Raw genomic sequence first — 26300 nt, 5'->3', positions numbered from 1 at the left:
TATTCAAAAAGTTAATGCAGACATAAGTTCTTGTTCTTACATATAAATTAATTATTTTCTTTTTGATTGTGGGAAACCTTGACTGTATTGCTGTTGCTAACAATTCCATCATGCTTTCTCAAAGTAAAATATTTGATCCATGTAAAGATGCAAAAATAATTTTGAACTCTGACATCATAGCAGACCGCTCAGATGATGGAGAAGTAAGTCCATCTTTTGAAAGTACACTTATCAAGTCTTGTTTTGCTGTTAATTTTGCATTGACATGGCATTTTGCTGTTGTAATTCCTAAGGTCAATGTTTATGGACTTTAACATGGTGCATCCTCTTAAGTATTTTAAGGGTTCATGATTAAAGTCTTCACTGGAGCTCACGGAATCACTAAGCTTGCAAGCTCGGAGCTGGTCTTTTCTTTTCAAGTCTAGTGACATGACGTGTCAGATACTTTGTTGCACAAATAACTATAAATATAGTTCTTGAATTCTCCCACAGCTTCTTCTGCAGAATTTTGATCTCTGTCCTCCATAATAGACAAAGTTACATTTGATGCATTATCAGTCTGTATGAGTGTAAGAAAATTCTATTTTTCACCTCAAAGGGCATAGGATTATTATAAAATGTACCTAGACCATGAATTCTAGAAAATAAATTTTGAAAGCAGTTGTGATTCAGTCTCAGGCAGGATGTAGGTTGTGCAAAAAGTGGATTTATTGATGTAACAGATCCTTTATGAAATAGGAGGAAACTGTATCTTTTCCATGCTCGCATGTTCGAGTAAATTTCCAAAAATACATTCAGGGAATTTCCTTGACATATAAGAGGTACTTTCTGATCTTGGGTGTGGCTCGCGTTCGGCTTATCCAAAAAATTTTATCAGTTTGATGGAGCTTCCTTCACGATCTTTATGTACCTCACAGCTTGTGCGTTATGACATGTCTGCTCACATTCACGTGAGCTTCTGATATATAATAGGCAATTGAAAGATCACCTGCCTGGTGCTGCAGAAGACCTTCTATTAAAGGCTTTCAAAATACAGTACCAAAGGCAAGGTGATTCAATCATCAATAAAGTGATTTCTTAATAATTTCAGTGGCTGCGGTACATTGTAACAAAAGACAAATTTTCCTTGTTTTGTCCATAAGGTTTAAAAAATGCATCTTAGTTGCAGATACACCAAGTTGTTTTCACACTTGTCAGTTTTTCACTCGCATATCGCATGTAACCACTACGACATGAACTCCAGTTCCTTCAAGCTTTGTTTCATTGTCTGCAAAGAAAACTGCTTGACATACTATATTGGCTACTTCCACTTTGAAAGTAAATTTGTTATCATGGCTAAGTGAACATCCTTATGTGGTCCAAGTACGACATTGTCAGATGAATTGTAGTTCACACAAGTGTCAGTTCTTTTCGTCAAAGCTCAGAAACAGATGTTTTGAAAGCCACCCCTCTTTGTTTTCTTCATAGCTGCAATTTTTTCTCCAGCAAAGAGATTGTGGTCTTCACTAGAGCCAATTCTTTCTTCAAGTCCTTAATTTCTTGCTCTTTGCTCATAATGATCAGATCAGAAGGAATTTGTGTGATTCTTAAACTTCTCCAAATGTAATTCATGATAAAGTAGCTCACAGGTTAACGTTTGGGTATCAGTGGCCAGAGGCCATGATATTACAACAAATGATCACATTGCCATCATCAAGTGTGTGACAAACTGATGGCATTATGGTTGTTTGCAAGAATATTGTATCCATATGGCCATTTACCCATGATCTGTTTTGTTAAGAAGTTCTGTATTAACTGAATTGTCTGGTTTTGTTTTCTTAGGAGGCAAAAAGTTCCACTGTTTTGAGAACCCTCTTCCACACTACTCTGATGTTACTGCAACATTCTCTTACTGTTGCGCTAACCTCTGTGTGGTCAGAACCATCAGCGCCAGCTTTATTTCCATGCTAGTTAGATATTTTTTAGGATGGAATTGCACCTGACTTCAGCAAGTTTCTTGTAGGTAAACCCAACAACTCATTTTATGTATCCTGATTGTAATCCTGTGGACCAAACTGTTAAGAACACATCCTTGCATTTTTTACTGTTAACATTGCCAACTCTTTTTACAATGAGACAGCCATTCACATTGAAGTTCTGAGTCTTTCAGAAACCAGCCCACAATTACTGCTCTTAGTAACAGCACAATACGACAGGTTTTGCTCATTTCGCCCAGAAAATAATGTGAACAACTGACAAGATTACAAAAGAAATATCACTTCATTTTAAAATATGCCACAGGTTACAAACTGCACTCTAGCAAGTGAGAAAAGAGCACTACAAAGAATGGCAGGAGACCGTACAAACTATGCAGTAGCTGACCAGTGATGTCATGTGTTGCCAGGACAGGCCAGAAGATAGGAGGTGACGTAACGGCAGAAGTAAAGCTGTGAGGCTGAGTCCTGAGTTGTGCTTGGATGCTCAGTCAGTAGAGTACTTGCCCGCAAAAGGCAAGGGTCCCAGTTTTGGGTACCAGTCTGCCACACAGTTGTTTTAATTTGCCAGGAAGTTTCATATGAGTGCACACTCCACTGCATAGTGAATGTTCATTCTGAAAACAGTCCCCAGGCTGTAAGAAAACCATGTCTCCACAGCATCCTTTCTTCCAAGAGTGCTAGTCCGGCAAGATATGCAGGAGAACTGCTGTGGAATTTAGAAGGTAGAAGATGGGGTACTTGCAGAAGTAAAGCTGTGAGGGTGGGTCACGAATCATGCTTTGATGGCACAGCTGGTAGAACATTTTTGCACGAAAGGCCGAGGTTCCAGGTTTGAGTTCCAGTCTGGCATACGGTTTTAATCTCCCAAAAGTTTCACTTCAGCACACATTCCGCTGCAGAGTGAATATTAATTCTGGATATTACAGCATATTTATTACACAAATAAATAAAGTTACGTGTGTGTTATGATAATGAGACCTGCTAACTGGCCTAGACACACACTGTCAGCATTGGCCACAACAATATCCTGTCACTGAACATGTGAACATAAACATAAGAGCTGTTACATGATCTGGATTCCCCTTTGCAACACAGCTGGTTCATAATTGTAGAACAGTAAGGTGCTTCCAGCAGCTAATCAGTACACATGGTCGTAATGTAAACTCACCTTCATCCAAGATTTCTCATGCACAATCTTCCTTCATCTCCGTATATTTTTACATTCTTCTGTCTCTTATTTCATTTCATTTTGTAATATTTACTCTGTCTCCCCCACCTCATTTTTACCCACTCATTTGTTTTCAGTTTTCTTTTTTAAATATTGCACGCCTTGTCTAACTGATGATTTTTGTGTTTATGACCTGGAAAGAACAATTACCACTTGTGATTGTGCATTTGATGAAGGTTAAAATAAGGTTGTTATCAGGTGAGGATTTTGAATCCATCTCATCTCTGGAGCAGTTTCAAGTGTGAGTTTCAACAACAGCATGTTTTTAAAGGATATTCTATCTCAAATTTCAGAAAACTTTTGCAAGCTTTATATGTATTTTATGTTCGATCACATACCATGAGATGCATTGCTTGCTGATCTTGTCTTACACTATCAGGATTATAGGATCTTGAGTGAGTGTGCTGTTAGAGAGCTTTGAGAAGGAATAAGAAAATGTAACTGATTTGTTATGAATATAATAGAGGGAAACATTCCACGTGGGAAAAATATATTTAAAAAGAAAGATGATGAGACTTACCCAACAAAAGCGCTGGCAGGTCGATAGACACACAAATAAACACAAACATACACACAAAACTCTAGCTTTTGCAACCAACGGTTGCCTCGTCAGGAAAGAGGGAAGGAGAAGGAAAGACAAAAGGATATGGGTTTTAAGGGAGAGGGTAAGGAGTCATTCCAATCCCGGGAGCGGAAAGACTTACCTTAGGGGGAAAAAAGGACAGGTATACACTCGCACACACATACATATCCATCCACACATACACAGACACAAGCAGACATTTGTAAAGGCAAAGAGTTTGGGCAGAGATGTCAGTTGGGATGGAAATACAGAGGCAAAGATGATGTTGAAAGACAGGTGAGGTATGAGCGGCGGCAGATTGAAATTAGCAACAAACTGTCCATTCGCATGAATGGACACAGGCAGACAGTGTTTGTTGGTAATGAGGATCACCCTGTGGCTAAACATGCCTTGGTGCACGGCCAGCACATCTTGGCACAGTGTTACACCGTCCGGGTTATCTGGATACTTCCCACTAACACCAACCTGTCAGAACTCCGGAGATGGGAACTTGCCCTTCAGCATATCCTCTCTTCTCGCTATCCGCCAGGCCTCAATCTCCGCTAATTTCAATCTGCCGCCGCTCATACCTCACCTGTCTTTCAACATCATCTTTGCCTCTGTATTTCCGTCCCAACTGACATCTCTGCCCAAACTCTTTGCCTTTACAAATGTCTGCTTGTGTCTGTGTATGTGTGGATGGATATGTGTGTGTGTGCGAGTGTATACCTGTCCTTCTTTCCCCCTAAGGTAAGTCTTTCCGCTCCCGGGATTGGAATGACTCCTTACCCTCTCCCTTAAAACCCATATCCTTTTGTCTTTCCTTCTCCTTCCCTCTTTCCTGACGAGGCAACCGTTGGTTGCAAAAGCTAGAGTTTTGTGTGTATGTTTGTGTTTATTTGTGTGTCTATCGACCTGCCAGCGCTTTTGTTGGGTAAGTCTCATCATCTTTCTTTTTAAATATAACTGATTTGTTAGTATGATAAGGCAACTAAATCATCCTTCTCTTCCTTTGCTGTTAAGATAGTCAGTGCTTTGCATTTTACTTTGTTATTTCTTCATTACAGGCACAGCATCTAACGCGAGCTGTAGCAACATTATTACACTTCACCCCAGAGGAGGAGAGGCTTCTGCGAGAGACTTTGGAATGGAAGATGTCATGGTTTGGTACTCGACCTAGTCTGGGATATGGTCAGATGTCTAAAACAATACCTCCTAGCTGATACTAGATCTTAAATAAAATGTTTTTGTCATATTGTGGTGGACCAACAGTGTAAAATTACAAATTACAAAAATTGACTGGTATCTCTAACAGTCTGTTTTGCTTCTTGGGTTGTTTCCAGGAAGCATGCAAATAATGGTGATTGAAGTATTATTTCAGTTGCTTGGAATTTTGTTAAAAACGTTGTAACATTAAAATTCTGGTGCACTGTCTCAGAACAGAAACTGAATAGAAATCCTGTGAAATTTGGTTATGGATATTTCTTCCCTACTAAAGAGGTGCAAATATTTAAATTCTTACAACAAGGAAATGCACCACTTATAGTTGACAGTTTCTGTGCAACTTCATTGGGTAGTTGCATTTTCCTATAGTACCAGTGGTTGCAGAGTTTTATTATTTTTGTACAGGCACTTGTACAGTTCTGTGTATGTAATTTTTTGAATATTCATTAATATAAGTGTAGGTTTTATTTGAGCAATAAGTATATCAATTAAAAAGGCACATCATGGGGAAGAGTAACTTGAAAAGTTAACAAAGAAAGTCAAATGTAAATTTAAGAATAAATCTCAAGTTTCGTACTTGAAAATTATGCACTTGCAAACTATTGTTTTCTATTCATATTTCATATTCTGCTTTAAAAGTTGGTTCATTCAATAGCTATATTACACTAATATTCAGCAGATTTTATTGTTTTGAGGCCTGTAATTGGTATACTGTATTATACACTCTTATGTGAAACCTCAGAGCACTGTTTCTACAAAATGAGACAACGTTAATGTAGTGCAATTACTTTAAGTTTACTTAACACTGCAAGTTGTTCAGCTTCTGTGCCTTGTAATTACAATAACTGTGTCAAGAATTGAACTACAAAAAGTTGTGTTACTAAGGATGTTACTTCTAGTATTCTCTAAATGGGAAAGAAAATTCTGGTTCTTTTCCTTGAATTTATGTTTGTTTTTATGTTGAATTGGCACACATTTGTATTAAGATTTTATACATAACTTGTGTTCATCTTTGTATATTCATCATATATTAGTGATTACTTTTTTAATGTGTTGTTTATAATTGTTAGCCAGCAGATGATCAGTAGTATCTTTTTTTTATGTGCAGTGTTTACTGATATTTTTAACAAGATGTAGCAACAAGTTCTGGCAGGAAAGTTGAGGATATGTTGTCAGTAGGAAATTTATTTGTGATACCATATTACTTTTGAATTTTGCATTTGCATAAGAGCAAAAAATGTTAACATATGTTAATGCTTTATTGTTCAAAGTCATATATGTATATAACTCATTCATTAGCCCAGTTTAGCCAATCAAAGTGTACAGTTGTTATGTGTAACAGTTTCTTCTAATTATTTTATTAAAAGGAAAGGTGCTCTGGTTGTAGCAAAGAAAATTGAATGATCTAACTAGTCCCTCTGAAAGGGAGGAAAATTTTAATCCAGTAATAATGCAGTCAGCTTTGTGTATATTTGTTCTTATAATCATAATTATTTATAAATGGACTCACTGTTGTGACCTCATTAAGTAATCAAACCTGTAATAATTAATATTGCCAAATGTAACTATTCATATAATGATGTGGATATGAAAGCCACAAAAAAATATGAGGACTCACCAGACTGGCAAGTGACCGAATCTGACCACAAGCTAATCAATCCTTGTAATCTCAGGTCCAGTTGTTACTAAAGTGCCCTCAAGTACTTTTAATTGTGTAGTATTAGCATCACATACATGTGTTGCTGTTTCAGTTTTCAGTTGTGCAATAAGTAACTAGTAAATTATACAATTATGGTGCTCAGTATTTCAAAGGGGGTATCAGTTGCAATGGTTATGTAAGTATTATTTATGTCAGTGCTGTAGAGTAAATGCTGTATCTTATTTTTTAGCTTTCACTAAAAACATCATTTGTCAAAGCATGTTATGTAACATTGTATTTGAGGGTGGTTACTTCATTTTTGAGAAAATTAGAAAAAGAGTAATTATATTTAATATACAAAAATTGTGCAATCTCAGTTTGTGTTTTCCTTCAGTTCATGTACCCTTAAATTCACAAAGCAATGTTGGCTGCTGCAGCACCAACAGGTAACTATAAATAATGATTTATCGGATTTGTGTGTTTGTGTGTGTGTGTGTGTGTGTGTGTGTGTGTGTGTGTGTGTGTGTGTCAGAAATTTTTTGCTTTATGTCGTGTGAGAGGTGATGAGACTTATTAATGTTTAAGTTTCATTTTCATAGCTTCATTGAAAAGTAAAAAATGGTTCAAATGTCTCTGAGCACTATGGGATTCAACTTCTGAGGTCATTAGTCCCCTAGAACTTAGAACTACTTAAACCTAACCAACCTAAGGACATCACACACATCCATGCCCGAGGCAGGATTTGAACCTGCGACCGTAGCGGTCTCGCGGTTCCAGACTGCAGCGCCTAGAACCGCACGGCCACTTCAGCCGGCTTGAAAAGTAAGAGTTGTTTCAATGATGTAGATAACAGAGATTACAGTGCCATAACTGTCCTCTCTTGTGAGAATGAGAGGTATGAATGTATTTATATACAGTGTTGCAGGACTAATAATGAATATTTTAGAAGGTGGTAATATAGGCTAATTTAAATAAAACTTTTCAACTTCTGTTTGTTACAGAAACAAGTTTTCATGCCATGTGTTGGTATTCTAGTTGCTGTGGATTTATGACTGTCATTTGTGCTTTGAAGTTTGATGTGTGAAGTTGTGTTTGAGTTTACATTACTAGATTTTGTCAACTGTGATTGCTGCTGTGGTTCATTTAAGCATGTGTCACACATTCACAAATGCTGACTATGCCGATATGGCTTGTGTGTATGGGTTTCGTAATGGAAATGCTGCTGGTTGAAGAGAATATGATGAACAATTTCCTGACTGCAGAGAACCAGATTCAAGAGTGTTTACTTGTCTCTTTGCTAGACTGTGTAAACGGATGCAACACCCAGCAGTGATCTCATCTGAATATGCAAATAAGCAGCTAAATATCATCCAGCAAGAAGAATTTGACACAGTACTAAAAGACCCAAAACAAAGCATGGTCCCTAGAAGTTAGACTGAAGAAAGGCAAACCTACATTTATAGCCCTTACGGGTTTAGACCCCCCCTGGACCATCGACCTTACCGTTGGTGGGGAGGCTTGCGTGCCTCAACGACACAGATAGCCGTACCGTAGGTGCAACCACAATGGAGGGGTATCTGTTGAGAGGCCAGACAAACATGTGGCTCCTGAAGAGGGGCAGCAGCCTTTTCAGTAGTTGCAGGGGCAACAGTCTGGATGATTGACTGATATGGCATTGTAACACTAACCAAAACGGCTTTGCTGTTCTGGTACTGCGAACGGCTGAAAGCAAGGGGAAACTACAGCTGTAATTTTTCCCGAGGGCATGCAGCTTTACTGTATGATTAAATGATGATGGCGTCCTCTTGGGTAAAATATTCCGGAGGTAAAATAGTCCCCCAATCGGATATCCGGGCGGGGACTACTCAAGAGGACGTCATTATCAGGAGAAAGAAAACTGGCATTCTACGGATCGGAGCGTAGAATGTCGGATCCCTTAATCGGGCAGGTAGGTTAGAAAATTTAAAAAGGGAAATGGATAGGTTAAAGTTAGATATAGTGGGAATTAGTGAAGTTCGGTGGCAGGAGGAACAAGACTTTTGATCAGGTGAATACAGGGTTATAAATACAAAATCAAATAAGGGTAATGCAGGAGTAGGTTTATTAATGAATAAAAGAACAGGAGTGCAGGTAAGCTACTACAAACAGCATAGTGAACGCATTATTGTGGCCAAGATAGACACAAAGCCCACGCCTACTACAGTAGTACAATTTTATATGCCAACTAGCTCTGCGGATGACAAAGAAATTGAAGAAATATATGATGAGATAAAAGAAGTTATTCGGATAGTGAAGGGAGACGAAAATTTAATAGTCATGGGTGACTGGAATTCGATAGTAGGAAAAGGAAGAGAAGGAACCGTAGTAGGTGAATATGGATTGGGGGGAAGAAATGAAAGAGGAAGCCGCCTGGTAGAATTTTGCACAGGGCATAACTTAGTCATAGCTAACACTTGGTTCAAGAATCATAAAAGAAGATTGTATATGTGATAGAAGCCTGGAGATACTGACAAGTTTCAGATAGATTATATAATGGTAAGACAGAGATTTAGGAACCAGGTTTTAAATTGTAAGACATTTCCAGGGGCAGATGTGGACTCTGGCCACAATCTATTGGTTATGAACTGTAGATTAAAACTGAAGAAACTGCAAAAAGGTGTGAATTTAAGGAGATGGGGACCTGGATAAATTGAAAGAACCAGAGGGTTTAGAGTGTTTCAAAGAGAGCATTAGGGAACAATTGACAACAATGGGGGAAAGAAATACAGTAGTAGAAGAATGGGTAGCTTTGAGGGATGAAATAGTGAAGGCAGCAGAGGATCAAATAGGTAAAAAGACAAGGGCTAGTAGGAGTCCTTGGGTAACAGAAGAAATATTGAATTTAATTGATGAAAGGAGAAAATATAAAAATACAGTAAATGAAGCAGGCAAAAAGGAATACAAACGTCTCAAAAACGAGATCGACAGGAAGTGCAAAATGGCTAAGCGGGGATGGCTAGAGGACAAATGTAAGGATGTAGAGGCTTATCTCACTAGGGGTAAGATAGATACTGCCTACAGGAAAATTAAAGAGACCTTTGGAGAAAAGAGAACCACTTGCATGAATATCAAGAGCTCATATGGAAACCCAGTTCTAAGCAAAGAAGGGAAAGCAGAAAGGTGGAGGGACTATATAGAGTGTATATACAAGGGCGATGTACTTCAGGGCAATATTATGGAAATGGAACAGGATGTAGATGAAGATGAAATGGGAGATATGATATTGCGTGAAGAGTTTGACAGAGCACTGAAAGACCTGAGTCGAAACAAGGCCCCGGGAGTAGACAACATTCCATTAGAACTACTGACAGCCTTGGGAGAGCCAGTCCTGTGAAAACTCTACCATCTGGTGAGCAAAATGTATGAGACAGGTGAATACCCTCATACTTCAAGAAGAATATAATAATTCCAATCCCAAAGAAAGCAGGTGTTGACAGATGTGAAAATTATCGAACTATCAGTTTAATAAGTCACGGCTGCAAAATACTAACGCAAATTCTTTACAGATGAATGGAAAAACTGATAGAAGCTGACCTCGGGGAAGATCAGTTTGGATTCTGTAGAAATATTGGAACACGTGAGGCAATGCTGACCCTACGACTTATTTTACAAGCTAGATTAAGAAAAGGCAAACCTACATTTATAGCATTTGTAGACTTAGAGAAAGCTTTTGACAATGTTGATTCGAATACTCTCTCTCAAATTCTGAAGGTGGCAGGGGTCAAATACAGGAGCGAAAGGCTATTTACAATTTGTACAGAAAGCAGATGGCAGTTATAAGAGTTGAGGGGCACGAAAGGGAAGCAGTGGTTGGGAAGGGAGTGAGACGGTTGTAGCCTCTCCCCAATGTTATTCAATCCGTATATTGAGCAAGCAGTACAGGAAACAAAAGAAAAATTCAGGGTAGGTATTAAAATCCACGGAGAAGAAATAAAAACTTTGAGGTTCGCCGATGACATTGTAATTCTGTCGGAGACAGCAAAGGACTTGGAAGAGCAGTTGAACAGAATGGACAGTGTCTTGAAAGGAGGGTAGAAGATGAACATCAACAAAAGCAAAACGAGGATAATGGAATGTAGTCGAATTAAGTCGGGTGATGCTGAGGAAATTAGATTAGGAAATGAGACACTTAAAGTAGTAAAGGAGTTTTGCTATTTGGGTAGCAAAATAACTGATTATGGTCAAAGTAGAGAAGATATAAAATGTAGACTGGCAATGGCAAGGAAACCGTTTCTGAAGAAGAGAAATTTGTTAACATTGAGTATAGATTTAAATGTGAGGAAGTCGTTTCTGAAAGTATTTGTATGGAGTGTAGCCATGTATGTAAGTGAAACATGGACAATAAATAGTTTAGACAAAAAGAGAATAGAAGCTTTTGAAATGTGGTGCTACAGAAGAATGCTGAAGATTAGATGGGTAGATCACATTACTAATGAGGAGGTATTGAATAGAATTGGGGAGAAGAGGAGTTTGTGGCACAACTTGACTAGAAGAAGGGATCGGTCGGTAGGACATGTTCTGAGACATCGAGGGATCACCAATTTAGTACTGGAGGGTAAAAATCGTAGAGGGAGACCAGGAGATGAATACACTAAGCAGATTCAGAAGGATGTAGGCTGCAGTAGGTACTGGCAGATGAAGCACCTTGCACAGGATAGAGTAGCATGGAGAGCTGCATCAAACCAGTCTTAGGACTGAAGACAACAACAACATTGGTTTGGAGAAAGCTTTTGACAATGTTGACTGGAATACACACTGTGAAATTCTAAAGACAGTAGGGACAAAATACAAGGAGCAAAAGGTTAGCTACAGTTTGTTCAGAAGCCAGTTTTCGGTTATAAGAAATTGAAGAATATGAATGGGGAAAGGGAAGTAGTAGCTGAGAAACAAGTGAGTCCAGGTTTTAACCTATCCCCAATGTTGCACAGTGTGTACATTGAGCAGTCTGTGAAGAGAACCAAGGAGAAATTTTGTAAGTCAATTAAAGTGCAGGAAGATGTGGCATAATTCTGACGTAGATGACAAAGAACTTGGAAGAGCAGTTCTCTGGTACTGATGGTGTCTTGAAGAGAGTTTATACAAAGAATATGAACAAAATTAAAATGAGGGTATGGAATTTAATCAAATTAAGTAAGGTGATGCAGAGGAATCAGATTAAAAAATGAGACACTAAAAGCAATAGATGTGTTTTGCTGTTTAAGCAGTAACATAAATGATAGCCGGAGTAGGAAGGATATGAAATGCAGATTGTCCTTTTTTTCCCATTTGTGTGACTAACTGCTGGATACTACTGCTGGATAGGAACATCAGTGCCTATTTTGCATCATTAATTCTATGCCATATGAACTGATGCATAGGAAAACTAAGAATAATGTAATATGGAGATGAGTGACTGATCTAGCTTGCAAAATTAAATTTTTATGAATACTGTGCTAGTTGTAACTTAAATACTACTGCTGGATAGGAACATCAGTGCCTATTTTGCATCATTAATTCTGTGCCATATGAACTGATGCATAGGAAAACTACGAATAATGTAATATGGTGATGAGTGACTGATCTAGCTTGCAAAATTAAATTTTTACGAATACTGTGCTAGTTGTAACTTAATCTTGACAGGCTGACATGAAATGTGTGTATGTATGTGTATCCATTCATTAGCACACACTTTCATGTCTACTGAAAAGCTGTGAAGCAGTGTTATGTAGCAATGTCACAGATGCTTCCTTGGTACTGTTGTGAAATGTACTACATATCATACTCTGTTTGGAAACTTAATAGAGTGAAGTATACCATTTGCAAAAAAACAAAAAAACCACCATTGTGACTAAATATGGGAAGGAAAGTTATGACAGAACATAAATAATTTAGGACTAAAGAAGATGAGAATAACAGAAGTGTTGTCGTTGACAGGCACACACAGAAGAGAGACAAAATAGCTTTCAGAATAAATCATTTTACAAGCTAGAGTACAAAAAATACACACACCAGTATCCCTGCATTGTGCTCGTGGGAGAGACAATGCCAGGATTGCATTTCAGCAGATGGACTTGGAGTGTGGTATTGGTTGTATCAGGTAGGCTAAGTAGAGGGAGACAGAGGCAGGAAGAGAGGTTGGAGATGTGTAGCTTATGGCTTTATGGGAGGCAGCAGATTTGCTGTCTAGGAATACAGGAGGGAGCTAAGCATGTGATACACAGGTACTGCAGCTGATGAAGTGTGGTGTATGATAAAAATCATTTGAATGTGTGGTTTTGGATGAGTGACAGGACAGAGGAAGGGAAAACTAATGGCTAGAAGGTGTGGGAACAGCGAGTTAGCAGAAATTGAGGTCCGGAAGGTTATAGGAGTGACTGATGTGTTGAAAGAGTAACTCCCATCTGCTTAGTTCAGAAAAGCTGATGCTGGAAAGAACAATCCAGAGGGCATGGGTTGTGATGTGGCCATTGAACTCAACCATGGTGTTCTCGGCTCTTTGGTGGTGGCCATTCATTCTGGGGAAAGCGATTGGTTATTTTTCTGATGTAAAAAGCTGAGTAGTGACTGCTGCAGAGATGGTATATGATATGACTGCTTTCACATGTGGCCCTTCCTCTGATGAGATAGGATAAGCCTATGACAAAACTGGACTAGGAAGTGTGAGAAGGATCTTTGGTAGAATGTTCCTCACTTCCTCGCATCATGATAGATGATCAGAGTGCTGGCAAAGTGTGAGCTGCAGTGGCTCCCATCCAGGATGATACTGGGTGATGATGTGGCATCCCTTTCTAGCTGATTTTTCGGATGATGGGAGGATTATGGGATTGGGGAATATAGCATGAGAGATCTGTTTGTTGGCCTGGTTGGGGGAGGGGGAGAGGGGGGGGGGGGGGAGATAATGCCTATCTCTAAAGGCCTTTGTGAGACATTCAGCACACTGGGCAAGGGAATTCTTGTCACTGCATAAATGCTTTCCATTTGTGAACAGGCTGTATGGGAACAATTTTTTGGCGTGGAAGGGGTAACAGCCATTGAAATGCGGGCACTGTTGGTGGTTAATGGGTTTAATAGAGACAGAGGTGTAGATTATAGCCCTCAGAGAGGCGAGGTCAGCATCTAGGAAGATGGGCCATTGAACTAGAGAGAACTTGGTGAAGTTGATGGGAGACAATGCTGAGGTTGTGGAGTAATGAGGATAGAGTGTCTTGGCACTGAGTCCAGATCATGAAGATATTATCACTGTATCTGATCCAGACAAGTATTTGGAGTTTAGGGAGAATAGGAAGGCTTCCTCTAAAAAGGTATCTCTCCCTTAAAGGAGAAGTAGCTGAGTGTTTGAGGATGTAGTCAGTAAGTAGGAGGATAGGGTAGTGGCTTTTGGGCCTGAAGAATGTAGGAGTGGTAGTATTCGTTAGTGGCAAGGCTGTGGACACGACGGCTGTTGGTGTGTAGGGAAGGGGCATCAGCACTGACAAGACCTGTTGCTCCCTGTCAATTCATGCCTTCATGTCATCTTTGTTGTGCCACCACATTTCAGTAGCTCTGGTACCGATTTATCACATGCCTAGGCATACATCTGCCACCTTGCACTTCCATATTCCTAATTAGCAAACCTGATGCCTCCCTCCAAGCTTCCCCAACACCTCTACCTGCCTCCCGTCTCTCCCTCTCCCTCCATCCATCTCACCAGGTGTAACCTCTACCCCACCCTAGTCCACCACCTGTCAAAATGCAATCCTGGCATTGTATGTCCAGGTGAGTGCAATGTAGGGGCATGGGTCGTGTGTGTGTGTGTGTGTGTGTGTGTGTGTGTGTGTGTGTGTGTGTGTGTGTACACTCTAGCTTGTCAAAGGAGTTATTCTGAAAGCTAGCAAAGTTTCTTTTTCTTTCTGTGTGCCTGTAAATGACTCAACACATCTATTATTTGGTGAATGATCTCTTGTACTTTCTTGTGACTCTTGTGTGATGCTTGCTGGTTATAATATCTTGTTATGATTTGTATAACATAGTGAAATGCTTTCTCTACATACCTGGATCACGACATTCTGTCTGTCTGGTCACTAATAGTACTCTTCTATAATCACTATCTCTTAAAAATCAGCAATTCTGGCATGCAGTTTGCAGCTGATGTATTTTGATGATAATTGTGGGAGTTATTACTGTAGAACTATAATCAACAGTGGTTTTATTTTATGGTTTCGCTCAATGCAGAATGAAAAATGCTGTGATTGTAATATAAATATCAGAATGAACAGCACCGAGTGGGAGCTTTCCAGTTCATTCAGAAATTATTGTAGATATATATGGTACATGAAATTACAGATCATCAGCTCAAGCATTTCCAAGATGTGAGGTATGAGCCTGTATTAGTGTACAGTTTGGCCTCCATGTGTGGCAGTGCAGGCACTAAGCTCTGCTATACAGTTTATCATATAGATGATGACTACTGTCTTGGGATACATTATTCCACACCTGTCTGATCCACTCACACAGCTCTGTAAGAGTCGTGGATGCACAATAACTTGTCATCTCACCATATCCCACATGTCTTCTTTCAAAATGAGTCCATCGATCATGCTGACCAGAAAACTACTGAGAGTTTTTGGAACACAATGAGATTTCCAAGTAATGTGTGGGTGAGTATTATACTTTTAGAACAGCACCATCTCTAACAAGAATGGCAGAAGAACTGGTCGAATAACATTCTGCATCTTTTGACCACCGGTCAGTGTTCCCTCCACAAATACCAAAACTGAACGAGAACTGCAACCTATCACACCCTGGTCCATAAAGCTCGGAGTAGTGCCAATGTGTCTTGCATGAATGCTCTGTTTGAGAAAATGCTCACGGCTTTATATTGTACATGCAGACTACCACCAGTTGCATGCAGGCAGAATCTGCAGTCATTGCTGAAGACCTTGGCATGCCATTCCAACTTCTAGGTTATCCTCTGGCAGCACCAGTTCAACCATACACTTTGATGGTGTGCCCTTAGACCCACTGCTAGTAACCAGTTCACAACAGTTCATTTGACAGTTAGGGGGTGACATTACCATCTGCCACTGCTGCACTTACAATACAATGGTCTTGGCAGGTGTCTGTGCAGCATGGGTGTCCAGAACCCCCTTCTACGAGGGTGAGAATGCTCATGTGTCCACTGTTGCCAGCATCTATGCACAACTGATGTGGCATGCCCAACTTGTGTGGCAATTCTCCAAAAGAAACTGATCTGAGCTACCACTCTTTCAGAACTCTTCCTCAATTATAGAAATCTCAGTATCCTGATACAATCAGAGGAAAATGTTTGAACTCGTAAACTGAGACCTTTGTTATAGTGTCAAGAAAGTAACTTCATGCTTTGGATGTATTTAAATATCTCCTGGCTTCTATAAGTTTTAAATACCAAACATTTTTAATGCTTCAGTACTGAACTAAAATTACTAATGTTTTCTTAGGGTCTTTTGAACTATTACGAGGCTGTTTGTGCTTTCATAATCTTAAATGAAAAGATGAAATGCAGAATGGCATAGAAAGAGAGGAAGAAAGAAATTAGTAAATAATAAACACCATCTTGCATGAAAGGGGATTAAGTCAATGGTGGGAGGGAATGTGTCTGGAGCATAAGAAAACTAGTTGTCTGAATATTGTAACAATCACTGTGGGGAAAAAAGTGATGTGTTGCCCCATGTCTTTCTCAAATCGATGAATGATGGCTGTGGTCTTAGAAAGTGACTCCTTGTTAGTTATGCAAATAGTTTTTACCCTCATACTGTGCACAGAATTTTTGTTTTCTTTGTGTGTGCGCCTGCGTTCGAATGAACACAACATATCTACAAGACAGGATGACGAGCAGTCTTTATGCACATTACACTCCTTGTTACTTGGGCCATTACTCTGTGCCACAGCCATCCCAGCTTGGAAATGCCTTGCAGGCCATGGAACCTTGATCATGACAATAGTGATGACATCTCAATAAAACAAGTAAGCATTTGTTAACCAGACTCAGAAGGGTATTGATGGACTTGTACAGACAAGCATTGTTCATAAAAAATTCTGTTAATGAGTCATAACCGAAGTGCTGCAAATTTTAAAGACAAAGTTCTTAAGAAGAAGCAGATGTTATTTTGTAGGAGTTGGTTTTTCTAGAATGACATTTCAGCTAGCACAGAGAAAGATGCACTGGTGACAGATTCTGTCGCTACAAAACAAATCTACAATCATTCTGTTGTTGGATTGCAGCACATAAAAAAATGTAAAAATTTTGATAATTAGGGGTGACCGAAAAATTATTTGCACTGCTTGCTGGCGCACACTACATGGAACATTTCATTCTGGCACCTTTGGCAGGAGGGCTCAGAATAATTCTATCCCAACAAAACAGTGAGAACTACATGGGAGGAATGCAGTAAATTGGAATTAAGAAGAAAAGTAAAAAATTTGACGAAAATTTTCATCAAAATACTTTGTGGTTGTCCTAGACAATGTCAATGTTGCAAATTATGGCATGGCATAATGCATTACACACATTTCAGCTGAAAAATTTATGAGGAATTCAAGCTGTTGAGTAGTCATTTTTAAATTCCTCAACAATAATTACATTAAATGAAAGTTTCAAAAGTCCAGAGCTGGAAGATCATTCACCCTTGTGACCGAGAGCTGCAATAGTGTCAGCAGTAGCTCTACTACATCCTGGATGCCCACAGCAGCTCCATTTCCGCCTCATCTGTCTACAGCATTGGAAAGTATAGCTATGCTCTCATCCTCAACAAAGAAATTTACTGGTCACATCAGTCCAGCATCTGTGGGTACAGTGGTACAAGAAATTTGGTGAGTTATATTCAGTGTAAACTGATTTTTATCTTAGTGATTGCCGTAGACTATGTGTGATGGGATAATTATGAGTATTTGATAGAGTTTGTTAATTTTGCTTCATAGAGTTGGAGATATATTGTGACAGTTGGTAGCAGTGAAAGATCAGTTATAAATTTGATATTAGTCTGGCTGTATGCCGATACTGACTCGCAATATGGAAGAAATGTTAAAGGCTATTGAAAAGAAGGCCTTTTGGCTGAAAGCTTACTTGTTTACAGTCATTTTGTTGTACCTATCTGTGATTCAGCGTCCGCTATATGGTCTGTGTCATGAGTAGCAATCTACCCTCTTCATGATATTATTGTTAAAGGCTATTGCACAATTTAATACTATGTTAAACACTAGGAACTGCTTACATCAAAGCTCACGGTAATGAACTGCATGCTAAAATAGCTATCAACAACTCAAATGTTGATTTGAGCTGAGCTGAGCTAGGTACTAGACTAGATATCTTAAATGCTGACTGAAGTACTAAAATAGATACAAATGTTGCTGACTTACAGACAGAGTTAACTACTAAATATCAAAGCCCATGGCAGTGAAATACCCATAAGAATAATGATACTAAAGTTGAACAAGCTACTTCTGAAATACAAACAACACGTACCAGTCTTGAACAATATATTATCAAGTCTCGAAAAGCACATGTAGAGATAATTGATAACGTATTGAAATTATAATCTGCTGTTGCAAACATACCGAGGGAGTTACACGTCGGCATAGCAGTACAATCTATTTTGTGGTAAATCCATTAATCACAGGTTTTGTTGAGTTTAAGACAGTACATGAAAAAACCCCAGACACAGATGTCAGGTTGGCTGTTTCAAAACAATGTACAGATTTTGGTCAGGTAGTAGTTTTCTGCTCTAACATGGCAACTTTCGAGTGGTGTATTAATGCTTCCTTTGACTGAAGGTTCAGTGCAATGTGGGGTTGGCTAATAACACACCTCTTTGCCCAGAAATGTTAGCTAATAAATCTGTTTGGGGAAGATTATCTGCTTTTTATGCATGTTTATAATTACAGTGGTGGAACACTTACTTGACAGATTTTTGTGGACAATTTCAATGCTCCTGTTTGTTTCCAAGGTATAAGGTGATTACCTGAGGATATTTAGTGATACATTTGTAAAAATATGTGCTAATAACTTAGCCACAATGTTTAGTACATTGCATACTTATGAAAAGGAAGGTAAGTCAAGTACTGATTCCAAATGTTTAGTTACAGATAAAAGAAGGCGAAAAGGTGTGATTGAGGCTGAAGGAAGGAGACAATTTGCATGTATTAACAGGGTGTATATGACCCCGGAGATCAGGAATTTTTTCATTCAGGAGACAACCAGGGAATTTTTCAGAATTCCAGGAACTTTTCATTGTTTTAGTTTACAGTTAAATTTTTGTAATTTTGACTGGTAAGAATCAGTACTCTAACAAAAGATAAACATGAACAAGAGAAAAAAACGAAAATAAAACTTAAGTTGCAAAGGAAATGCGCCATATACAACAAAAGACAGTGCTCATACAAGTGTCTGCAAACAGCAAAATGTGTCAGATGCTTTAGGAAGACTATGCAATGCTTCATAACAACAAATTGCCTCCAATGAGTGTGATGTCACAACTGTTTACATTAGATTCATTTGAACTGTTGTGAGCAAGCTGGTACACATCCACAGTTGAGTCATGTATGAGTAGTACCTTCTCCCACTTCTAGCTACAGAAGTGTGGCTGTTAGCTGTATAAGCAGCTAGATGCTACCCGGAAAAATTTTACTGGCACACCCAAGCTGCCAAATTTACGCATGTGCAACAGGCACAGATTTAGGGGGGGGGGGGGGGGGGGGGGCTAATTCAAGTATCTTCCTCGGGCAACAATTCTAGAGGGAAAGGGGGGGGGGGTGCCAACTTCATATTCTTGAGGGAAAAAACCTTATTTCACAAAGCGCATATCATTTGGCACACATTGGTTTATCAATTATAAATATGATTGAAATGCATCTCTGTTGGTTTTTGAACACATTCTGTGTTGATTTCCAAATGAATCACGAGTCGATTTTTGAATGTGTGCAGAGTGTACATGATGTTTCTGCCAGGGGACTCCCCGTCACATTTAGAAATAAACTTTCCTGCAGACAAAAGGGAATGGTGCTAAATGAGCTGAGAGGAATAAAGCCAAATGGGTGAATGCCAGTCACTGTTTATGTAGTTGACTGGGTTTGGGAATGATCAGCATTGTTATAATCAGTAGGGAAATCTGTAGATTCAGACTACCAGAATGGAAATAAATGACTAACAGGTAAGAAAGTTTATGTATTATCTTCTGGTTGTATCCAAGAAAATCAAATTTTGACAGAAAATTTTTGGCCAGACCTTTACACTAGTAAGGGCCAGTTGTACAGTCCCTGGCTAGTAGCCACTTAAGTTCTGTTCTGGGAGTAGCAAGGAAAATGCATTGTACGAACATGTAATAATGCCTAACTGGAGAATAAATGCAGAATAACTAAACCAGTGATGGTGGCAGGATTAGTGGAGTTACCTGGAGAATAAGTTTTGACACTGGAAGGAATAGTTACAGAATTGGAGAGGATGATATTGATTACTAGAATGAGGAAGAAGATGAAACGGGGATGTCACAAAAATTATGGAAGAATATGTCGATTGCGTGCCTCAGCGAAAAAAATAGCCGTACTGTAGTTGCAACTACAAAGGAAGGATATCTGTTGAGAGGCCAGACAAACCAGCAGCCTTTTCGGTAGTTGCATGGGCAACAGCCTGGATGATTGACTGATTTGGCCTTGTAACATTAATCAAAATGGCTTTGCTGTGCTGGTACTGTGAATGGCTGAAAGCAAGGGGAAACTACAGCTGCAATTTTTTCCGAGAGCATGCAGCTTAACTGTATGGTTAAATGATGATGGCATCCACTTGGGTAAAATATTCCAGAGGTAAAATAGTCCCCCATTTGGATCTCCAGGCAGGGACTACTCAGGAGAATGTCGTTATCAGGAGAAAGAAAATTGGCGTTATACGGACCGAAGCGTAGAATGTCTGATCCCCTTATCGGGCAGGTAGGTTAGAAAATTTAAAAAGGGAAATGGATAAAGTTAAATATAGTGGGAATTAGTAGACTTCAGTGGCAGGAGGAACAAGACATCTGGTCAGGTGAATACAGGGTTATAAATACAAAATCAAATAGGAGTAATGCAGGAGTAGGGTTAATAATGAATAAAAAAGTAGAAGCACCAGTCAGCTATTATGAACAGCTTAGTGAAAGCATTATTGCAGCCAAGATAGACACAAAGCCCATACCTCCCACAGTAGTCCAAGTTTATATGCCAACTAGCTCCGCAGATGACGAAAAGATTGAAGAAATTATTCAGGTATTGAAGGGAGACGAAAATTTAATAGTCATGGGGGTCTGGAACTCGATAGTAGGAAAAGGAAGAGAAGGAAACATAGTAGGTGAATATGGATTGGAGGGAAGAAATGAAAGAGGAAGCCGCCTGGTAGAATTTGGCACAGAGCATAACTTAGTCATAGCTAACACTTGATTCAAGAATCATAAAAGAAGATTGTATACATGGAAGAAGCCTGGAGATACTGAAAAGTTTCAGATAGATTATATAATGGTAAGACAGAGATTTAGGAACCAGGTTTTAAATTGTAAGACATTTCCAGGGGCAGATGTGGACTCTTACCACAGTCTATTGGTTATGAACTGCAGATTAAAACTGAAGAAACTGCAAAAAGGTAGGAATTTAAGGAGCTGGGACCTGTATAAACTGGAAGAACCAGAGGTTGTAGAGTGTTTCAGAGAGAGTATTAGGGAACAGTTGACAGGATCATCATCATCATCATCATCATCATCATCATCATCATTTAAGACTGATTATGCCTTTCAGCGTTCAGTCTGGAGCAGACAGGAATGGGGGAAAGAAATACAATAGAAGAATGGGTAGCTTTGAGAGATGAAATAGTGAAGGCAGCAGAGGATCAAGTAGGTAAAAAGACAAGGGCTAGTAGAAATCCTTGGGAAACAGAAGAGATATTGAATGTAATTGACGAAAGGAGAAAATATAAAAATGCAGTAAATGAAGAAGGCAAAAATAAATACAAACATCTCAAAAATGAGATCAAAAGGAAGTTCAAAATGGCTAAGCAGGGATGGCTAGAGGACAAATGTAAGGATGTAGGGGCTCTATCACTAGTGGTAAGATAGATACTGCCTACAGGAAAATTGAGACCTTTGGAGAAAAGAGAACCACTTGCATGAATATCAAGAGCTCAGATGGAAACCCAGTTCTAAGCAAAGAAGGGAAAGCAGAAAGGTGGAATGAGTATATAGAGGGTCTATACAAGGGCGATGTACTTGAGGGCAACATTATGGAAATTGAAGAGGACGTAGGTAAAGATGACATGGGAGATATGTTACTGGGTGAAGAATTTGACAGAGTACTGAAAGACCTAAGTCAAAACAAGGCCCCAGGAGTAGACAACATTCCATTAGAACTACTGATAGCCTTGGGAGAGCCAGCCTTGACAAAACGCTACCATCTGGGGAGCAAGATGTATGAGACAGGCGAAATTGATCTTCCCCGAGGTCGGCTTCTACCAGTTTTTCCATTTGTCTGTAAAGAATTCACATTAGTGTTTTGCAGCCATGACTTATTAAACTGATAGTTCTGTAATTTTGTCATCTGTCAACGCCTGCTTTCTTTGGGATTGAGATTATTATATTCTTCTTGAAGTCTGAGGGTATTTCGCCTGTCTCATACATTTTGCTCACCAGATGGTAGAGTTTTGTCAGGACTGGCTCTCCCAAGGCTGTCAGTAGTTCTAATGGAATGTTGTCTACCCCCAGGGCCTTGTTTCGACTTACGTCTTTCAGTGCTCTATGAAACCCTTCACGCAGTATCATATCTCCCATTTCATCTTCATCTACATCCTCTTCCATTTCTATAACATTGCCCTCAAGTACATCGCCCTTGTATAGACCCTCTATATACTCCTTCCACCTTTCTGCTTTTCCTTCTTTGCTTAGAACTGGGTTTCCATCTGATCTCTTGATATTCATACAAGTGGTTCTCTTTTCTCCAAAGGTCTCTTTAATTTTCCTGTAGGCAGTATCTATCTTACCCCTAGTGAGATAAGCCTCTACATCCTTACATTTGTCCTCTAGCCACACCTGCTTAGCCATTTTGCACTTCCTCTCGATCTCATTTTTGAGACGTTTGTATTCCTTTTTGCCTGCTTCATTTACTGCATTTTTCTATTTTCTCCTTTCGTCAATTAAATTCAATATTTCTTCTGTCACCCAAGGATTTCTACTAGCCCTTGTCTTTTTACCTATTTGATCCTCTGCTGCCTTCACTACTTCATCCCTCAAAGCTACCCATTCTTCTTCTATTGTATTTCTTTTCCCCGTTCCTGTAAATTGTTCCCTTATGCTCTCCCTGAAACTCTGTACAACCTCTGGTTTAGTCAGTTTATTCAGGTCCCATCTCCTTAAATTCCCACCTTTTTGCAGTTTCTTCAGTTTTAATCTACAGTTCATAACCAATAGACAGTGGTCAGAGTCCACATCTGCCCCTGGTAATGTCGTAACAATTTAAAACCTCATTCCTAATCTATGTCTTACCATTATATAATCTATCTGAAACTTGTCAGTATCTCCAGGCTTCTTCCATGTATACAATCTTCTTTTATGATTCTTAAACCAAGTGTTAGCTACGACTAAGTTACGCTCTGTGCAAAATTCTACTAGCGGCTTCCTCTTTCATTTCTTCCCCCCAATCCATATTCACCTACTATTGAATTCCAGTCACCCATGACTGTTAAATTTTCATCTCCCTTCACTATCTGAATAACTTCTTTTATCTCATCATATATTTCTGCAATTTCTTTGTCATCTGCAGAGCTAGTTGGCATAAAAATTTGTACTACTGTGGTAGGTGTGGGCTTGGCCACAATAATGCGTTCACTATGCTGTTTATAGTAGCTTACCCGCATTCCTATTTTCCTATTCATTATTAAACCTACTCCTGCATTACCCCTATTTGATTTTGTATTTATAACCCTGTATTCACCTGACCAGAAGTCTTGTTCCTCCTGCCACCGAACTTTGCTAATTCCCACTATATCTAACTTTAACCTATCCATTTCCCTTTTTAAATTTTCTAACATACCTGCCAGATTAAGGGATCTGACTTTCCATGCTGGAATGTAGTCAAATTATGTCGGGTTATGCTGAGGGAATTAGATTAGGAAATGAGACACTTAAAGTAGTAAAGGAGTTTTGTTATTTGTGGAGCAAAATAAATGATGATGGTCGAATTAGAGAGGATATAAAATGTAGACTGACAATGGCATGGAAAGCGTTTCTGAAGAAGAGAAATTTGTTAACATCGAGTATTGATTTAAGTGTCAGGAAGTCATTTCTGAAAGTATTTGTATGGAGTGTAGCCATGTATGGAAGTGAAACATGGACAATAAATAGTTTAGACAAAAAGAGAATAGAAGCTTTCGAAATGTGGTGCTACAGAAGAATGCTGAAGATTAGATGGGTAGATGACATAACTAATGAGGAGGTACTGAATTGAACTAGGAAGAAGAGGAATTTGTGGCACAACTTGACTAGAAGAAGGGATCAGCTGGTAGGACATGTTCTGAGGCATCAAGGGATCACCAATTTAGTACTGGAGTGTACAAATCGTAGAGGGAGACCAGGAGATGAATACACTAAGCAGATTCAGAAGGATGTAGGCTGCAGTACGTACTGGGAGATGAAGAAGATTGCACAGGATAGAGTAGCATGGAGAGCTGCATCAAACCAGTCTCAGGACTGAAGACCACAACAACAACAACAACAACAGAAACCAGATGACATTTATAATAGTAGAGGGGCATGAGAGGGAGGCAGTGCTTGAGAAGGGAGTGAGACAGGGTTGTAGCCTACCCCAATGTTCTTCAATCTGTGTATTGAGCAAGCAGTAAAGAAACAAAAGAAAAATTTGGAGTAGGAATTAAAATCCATGGAGAAGAAATAAAAACTTTGAGATTTGCCAATGACACTGTAATTCTGCCACAGACAGCAAATGATCTGGAAGAGCAGTTGAATGGAATGGACAGCATCTTGAAAGGAGGATATAAGATGAACATCAACAAAAGTAAAACAAGAATAATGGAATTTAGTCTAAATAAGGTGATGCCGAGGGAATTAGATTATGAAATGAGACACTGAAAGTAGCAGATGAGTTTTGCTATGTGGGAAGCAAAATAACTGAGGATGGTCGAAGTAGAGAGGATATAAAATGTAGACTGGCAATGGCAAAAAAAGTGTTTCTGAAGAAGAGAAATTTGTTAACATCGAGTATAGATGTAAGTGTCAGGAAGTCTTTTTCTAAAAGTATTTGTATGGAGTGTAGCCATGAACGGATGTGAAACATTGATGAGAAATAGTTTAGACAAGAAGAGGATAGAAGCTTTTGAAATATGATGCTACGGAAGATAACTCAAGATTAGATGGGTAGATCACATAACTAATGAGGAGGTACTGAATACAATTGACAAGGAGAGGAATTTGTGACACAAGTTGACTAGAGGAAGAGATAGGTTGACAGGACAAGTTTTGAGCCATCAATGGATCAGTTTAGTATTGGAGGGCAGGGTGAAGGGTAAAAATTGTAGAGGGAGACCAAGAGATGAATACACTAAACAGAGTCAGAAGGATGTAGGGTGCAAAAGTTACTCGGAGATGAAGAAGCTTGCACCGAATAGAGTAGCATGGAGAGCTGCGTCAAACCAGTCTCTGGACTGAAGACAACAACAACAACAACATGATGATTCCAAGTTTATACAAAAATTTCATACTACTACTTTTCAATCTAATGCTTGAGAAGCTGGAGCATATGAATGAAATGTTAAACAATTTTCTAACATAAAGCTTTTTGCTTGTAGTGGCCCTAATAGGCATTTGATATTGGTACTGTGTGATTTATATTCTGTCATGTTATAAAAATGACCATTTGTGCCAAAACAGTCTCGTTTATTTGGTGTGTGTTACAACTGCGCAATATTAGGCTAGCCTATTTCAGTTTATCTAACAAACAGTGACAAAATACACGTAATCAGATTGAGAAACCATACCAGTCTTAGGTACTATGTGTATTAACAGCGTTTTCAGTGTTAGAGAACGACATTTCATTTTTTCATGTAGCAAAATGTTTGGCGAACTTTGATGAGGTAATAGATTATTTCCCAGAAAGGAAATCACGCCATGTCAAGCTGTAGCAAGATTAGAGAGAGAGAAAAAAAAACAGGACTTCAGGATTGAAGAAATGTGTACTATCTAGATTGTCTCTTGTCTTTACTGGTTCTATGTATCATAGGCCTATATGTAATTTAACGTCACACAAAACAGCAAGTTATTAGCTAATAGGCAATAGAGTGTGCAAATTTTCTGAAGTGTTCTTCTTCTCCCGCCAACTGGGAGCAGGAGAGGCACTACAGGGCATTTTAATTTCCACTGCCCTGAATATAGTTTGATAGCATCCATTACAAAATATTACACGTTTGAATTCCACAGAGCGAAATACAGTGATGTGCGATAGCACAGTGCTGTCTGAAGAGGCGTGGCACTGCACTTTGGCACACTTAAGACCAGATAACAGTCTTACATTTCCTCAAACACATATATTGTATGTGTCAGACTCTTCAGAAAGATGTGCGCTACAAAATGAACATATTTTTTTGAAAAGTCGATTTTTAAAAGTTTTTGCATTCTACCT

At 39.0% G+C, this 26300-nt stretch overlaps 1 protein-coding gene across 2 annotated transcripts in view; it reads left to right on the top strand.

Moving 5' to 3' along the window:
- The window catches only part of LOC126183636 (golgin subfamily A member 1), a 143254-nt gene extending 136249 nt beyond the window's left edge, over nt 1–7005 (top strand). For both annotated transcript variants that reach the window (XM_049925782.1, XM_049925774.1), the window contains one exon: nt 4834–7005. In XM_049925782.1, the coding sequence (XP_049781739.1) occupies nt 4834–4989 (156 nt within the window). In that variant the 3' untranslated portion in view covers nt 4990–7005. The remainder of the gene's footprint in view (nt 1–4833) is intronic.
- Nucleotides 7006–26300: the final 19295 nt, after the last annotated feature.

Source organism: Schistocerca cancellata, chromosome 1, assembly GCF_023864275.1.
Source record: "Schistocerca cancellata isolate TAMUIC-IGC-003103 chromosome 1, iqSchCanc2.1, whole genome shotgun sequence".
In the NCBI taxonomy this organism is placed as follows: Eukaryota; Metazoa; Arthropoda; class Insecta; order Orthoptera; family Acrididae; genus Schistocerca; species Schistocerca cancellata.
This window is presented reverse-complemented; position numbering and strand designations above follow the sequence as displayed.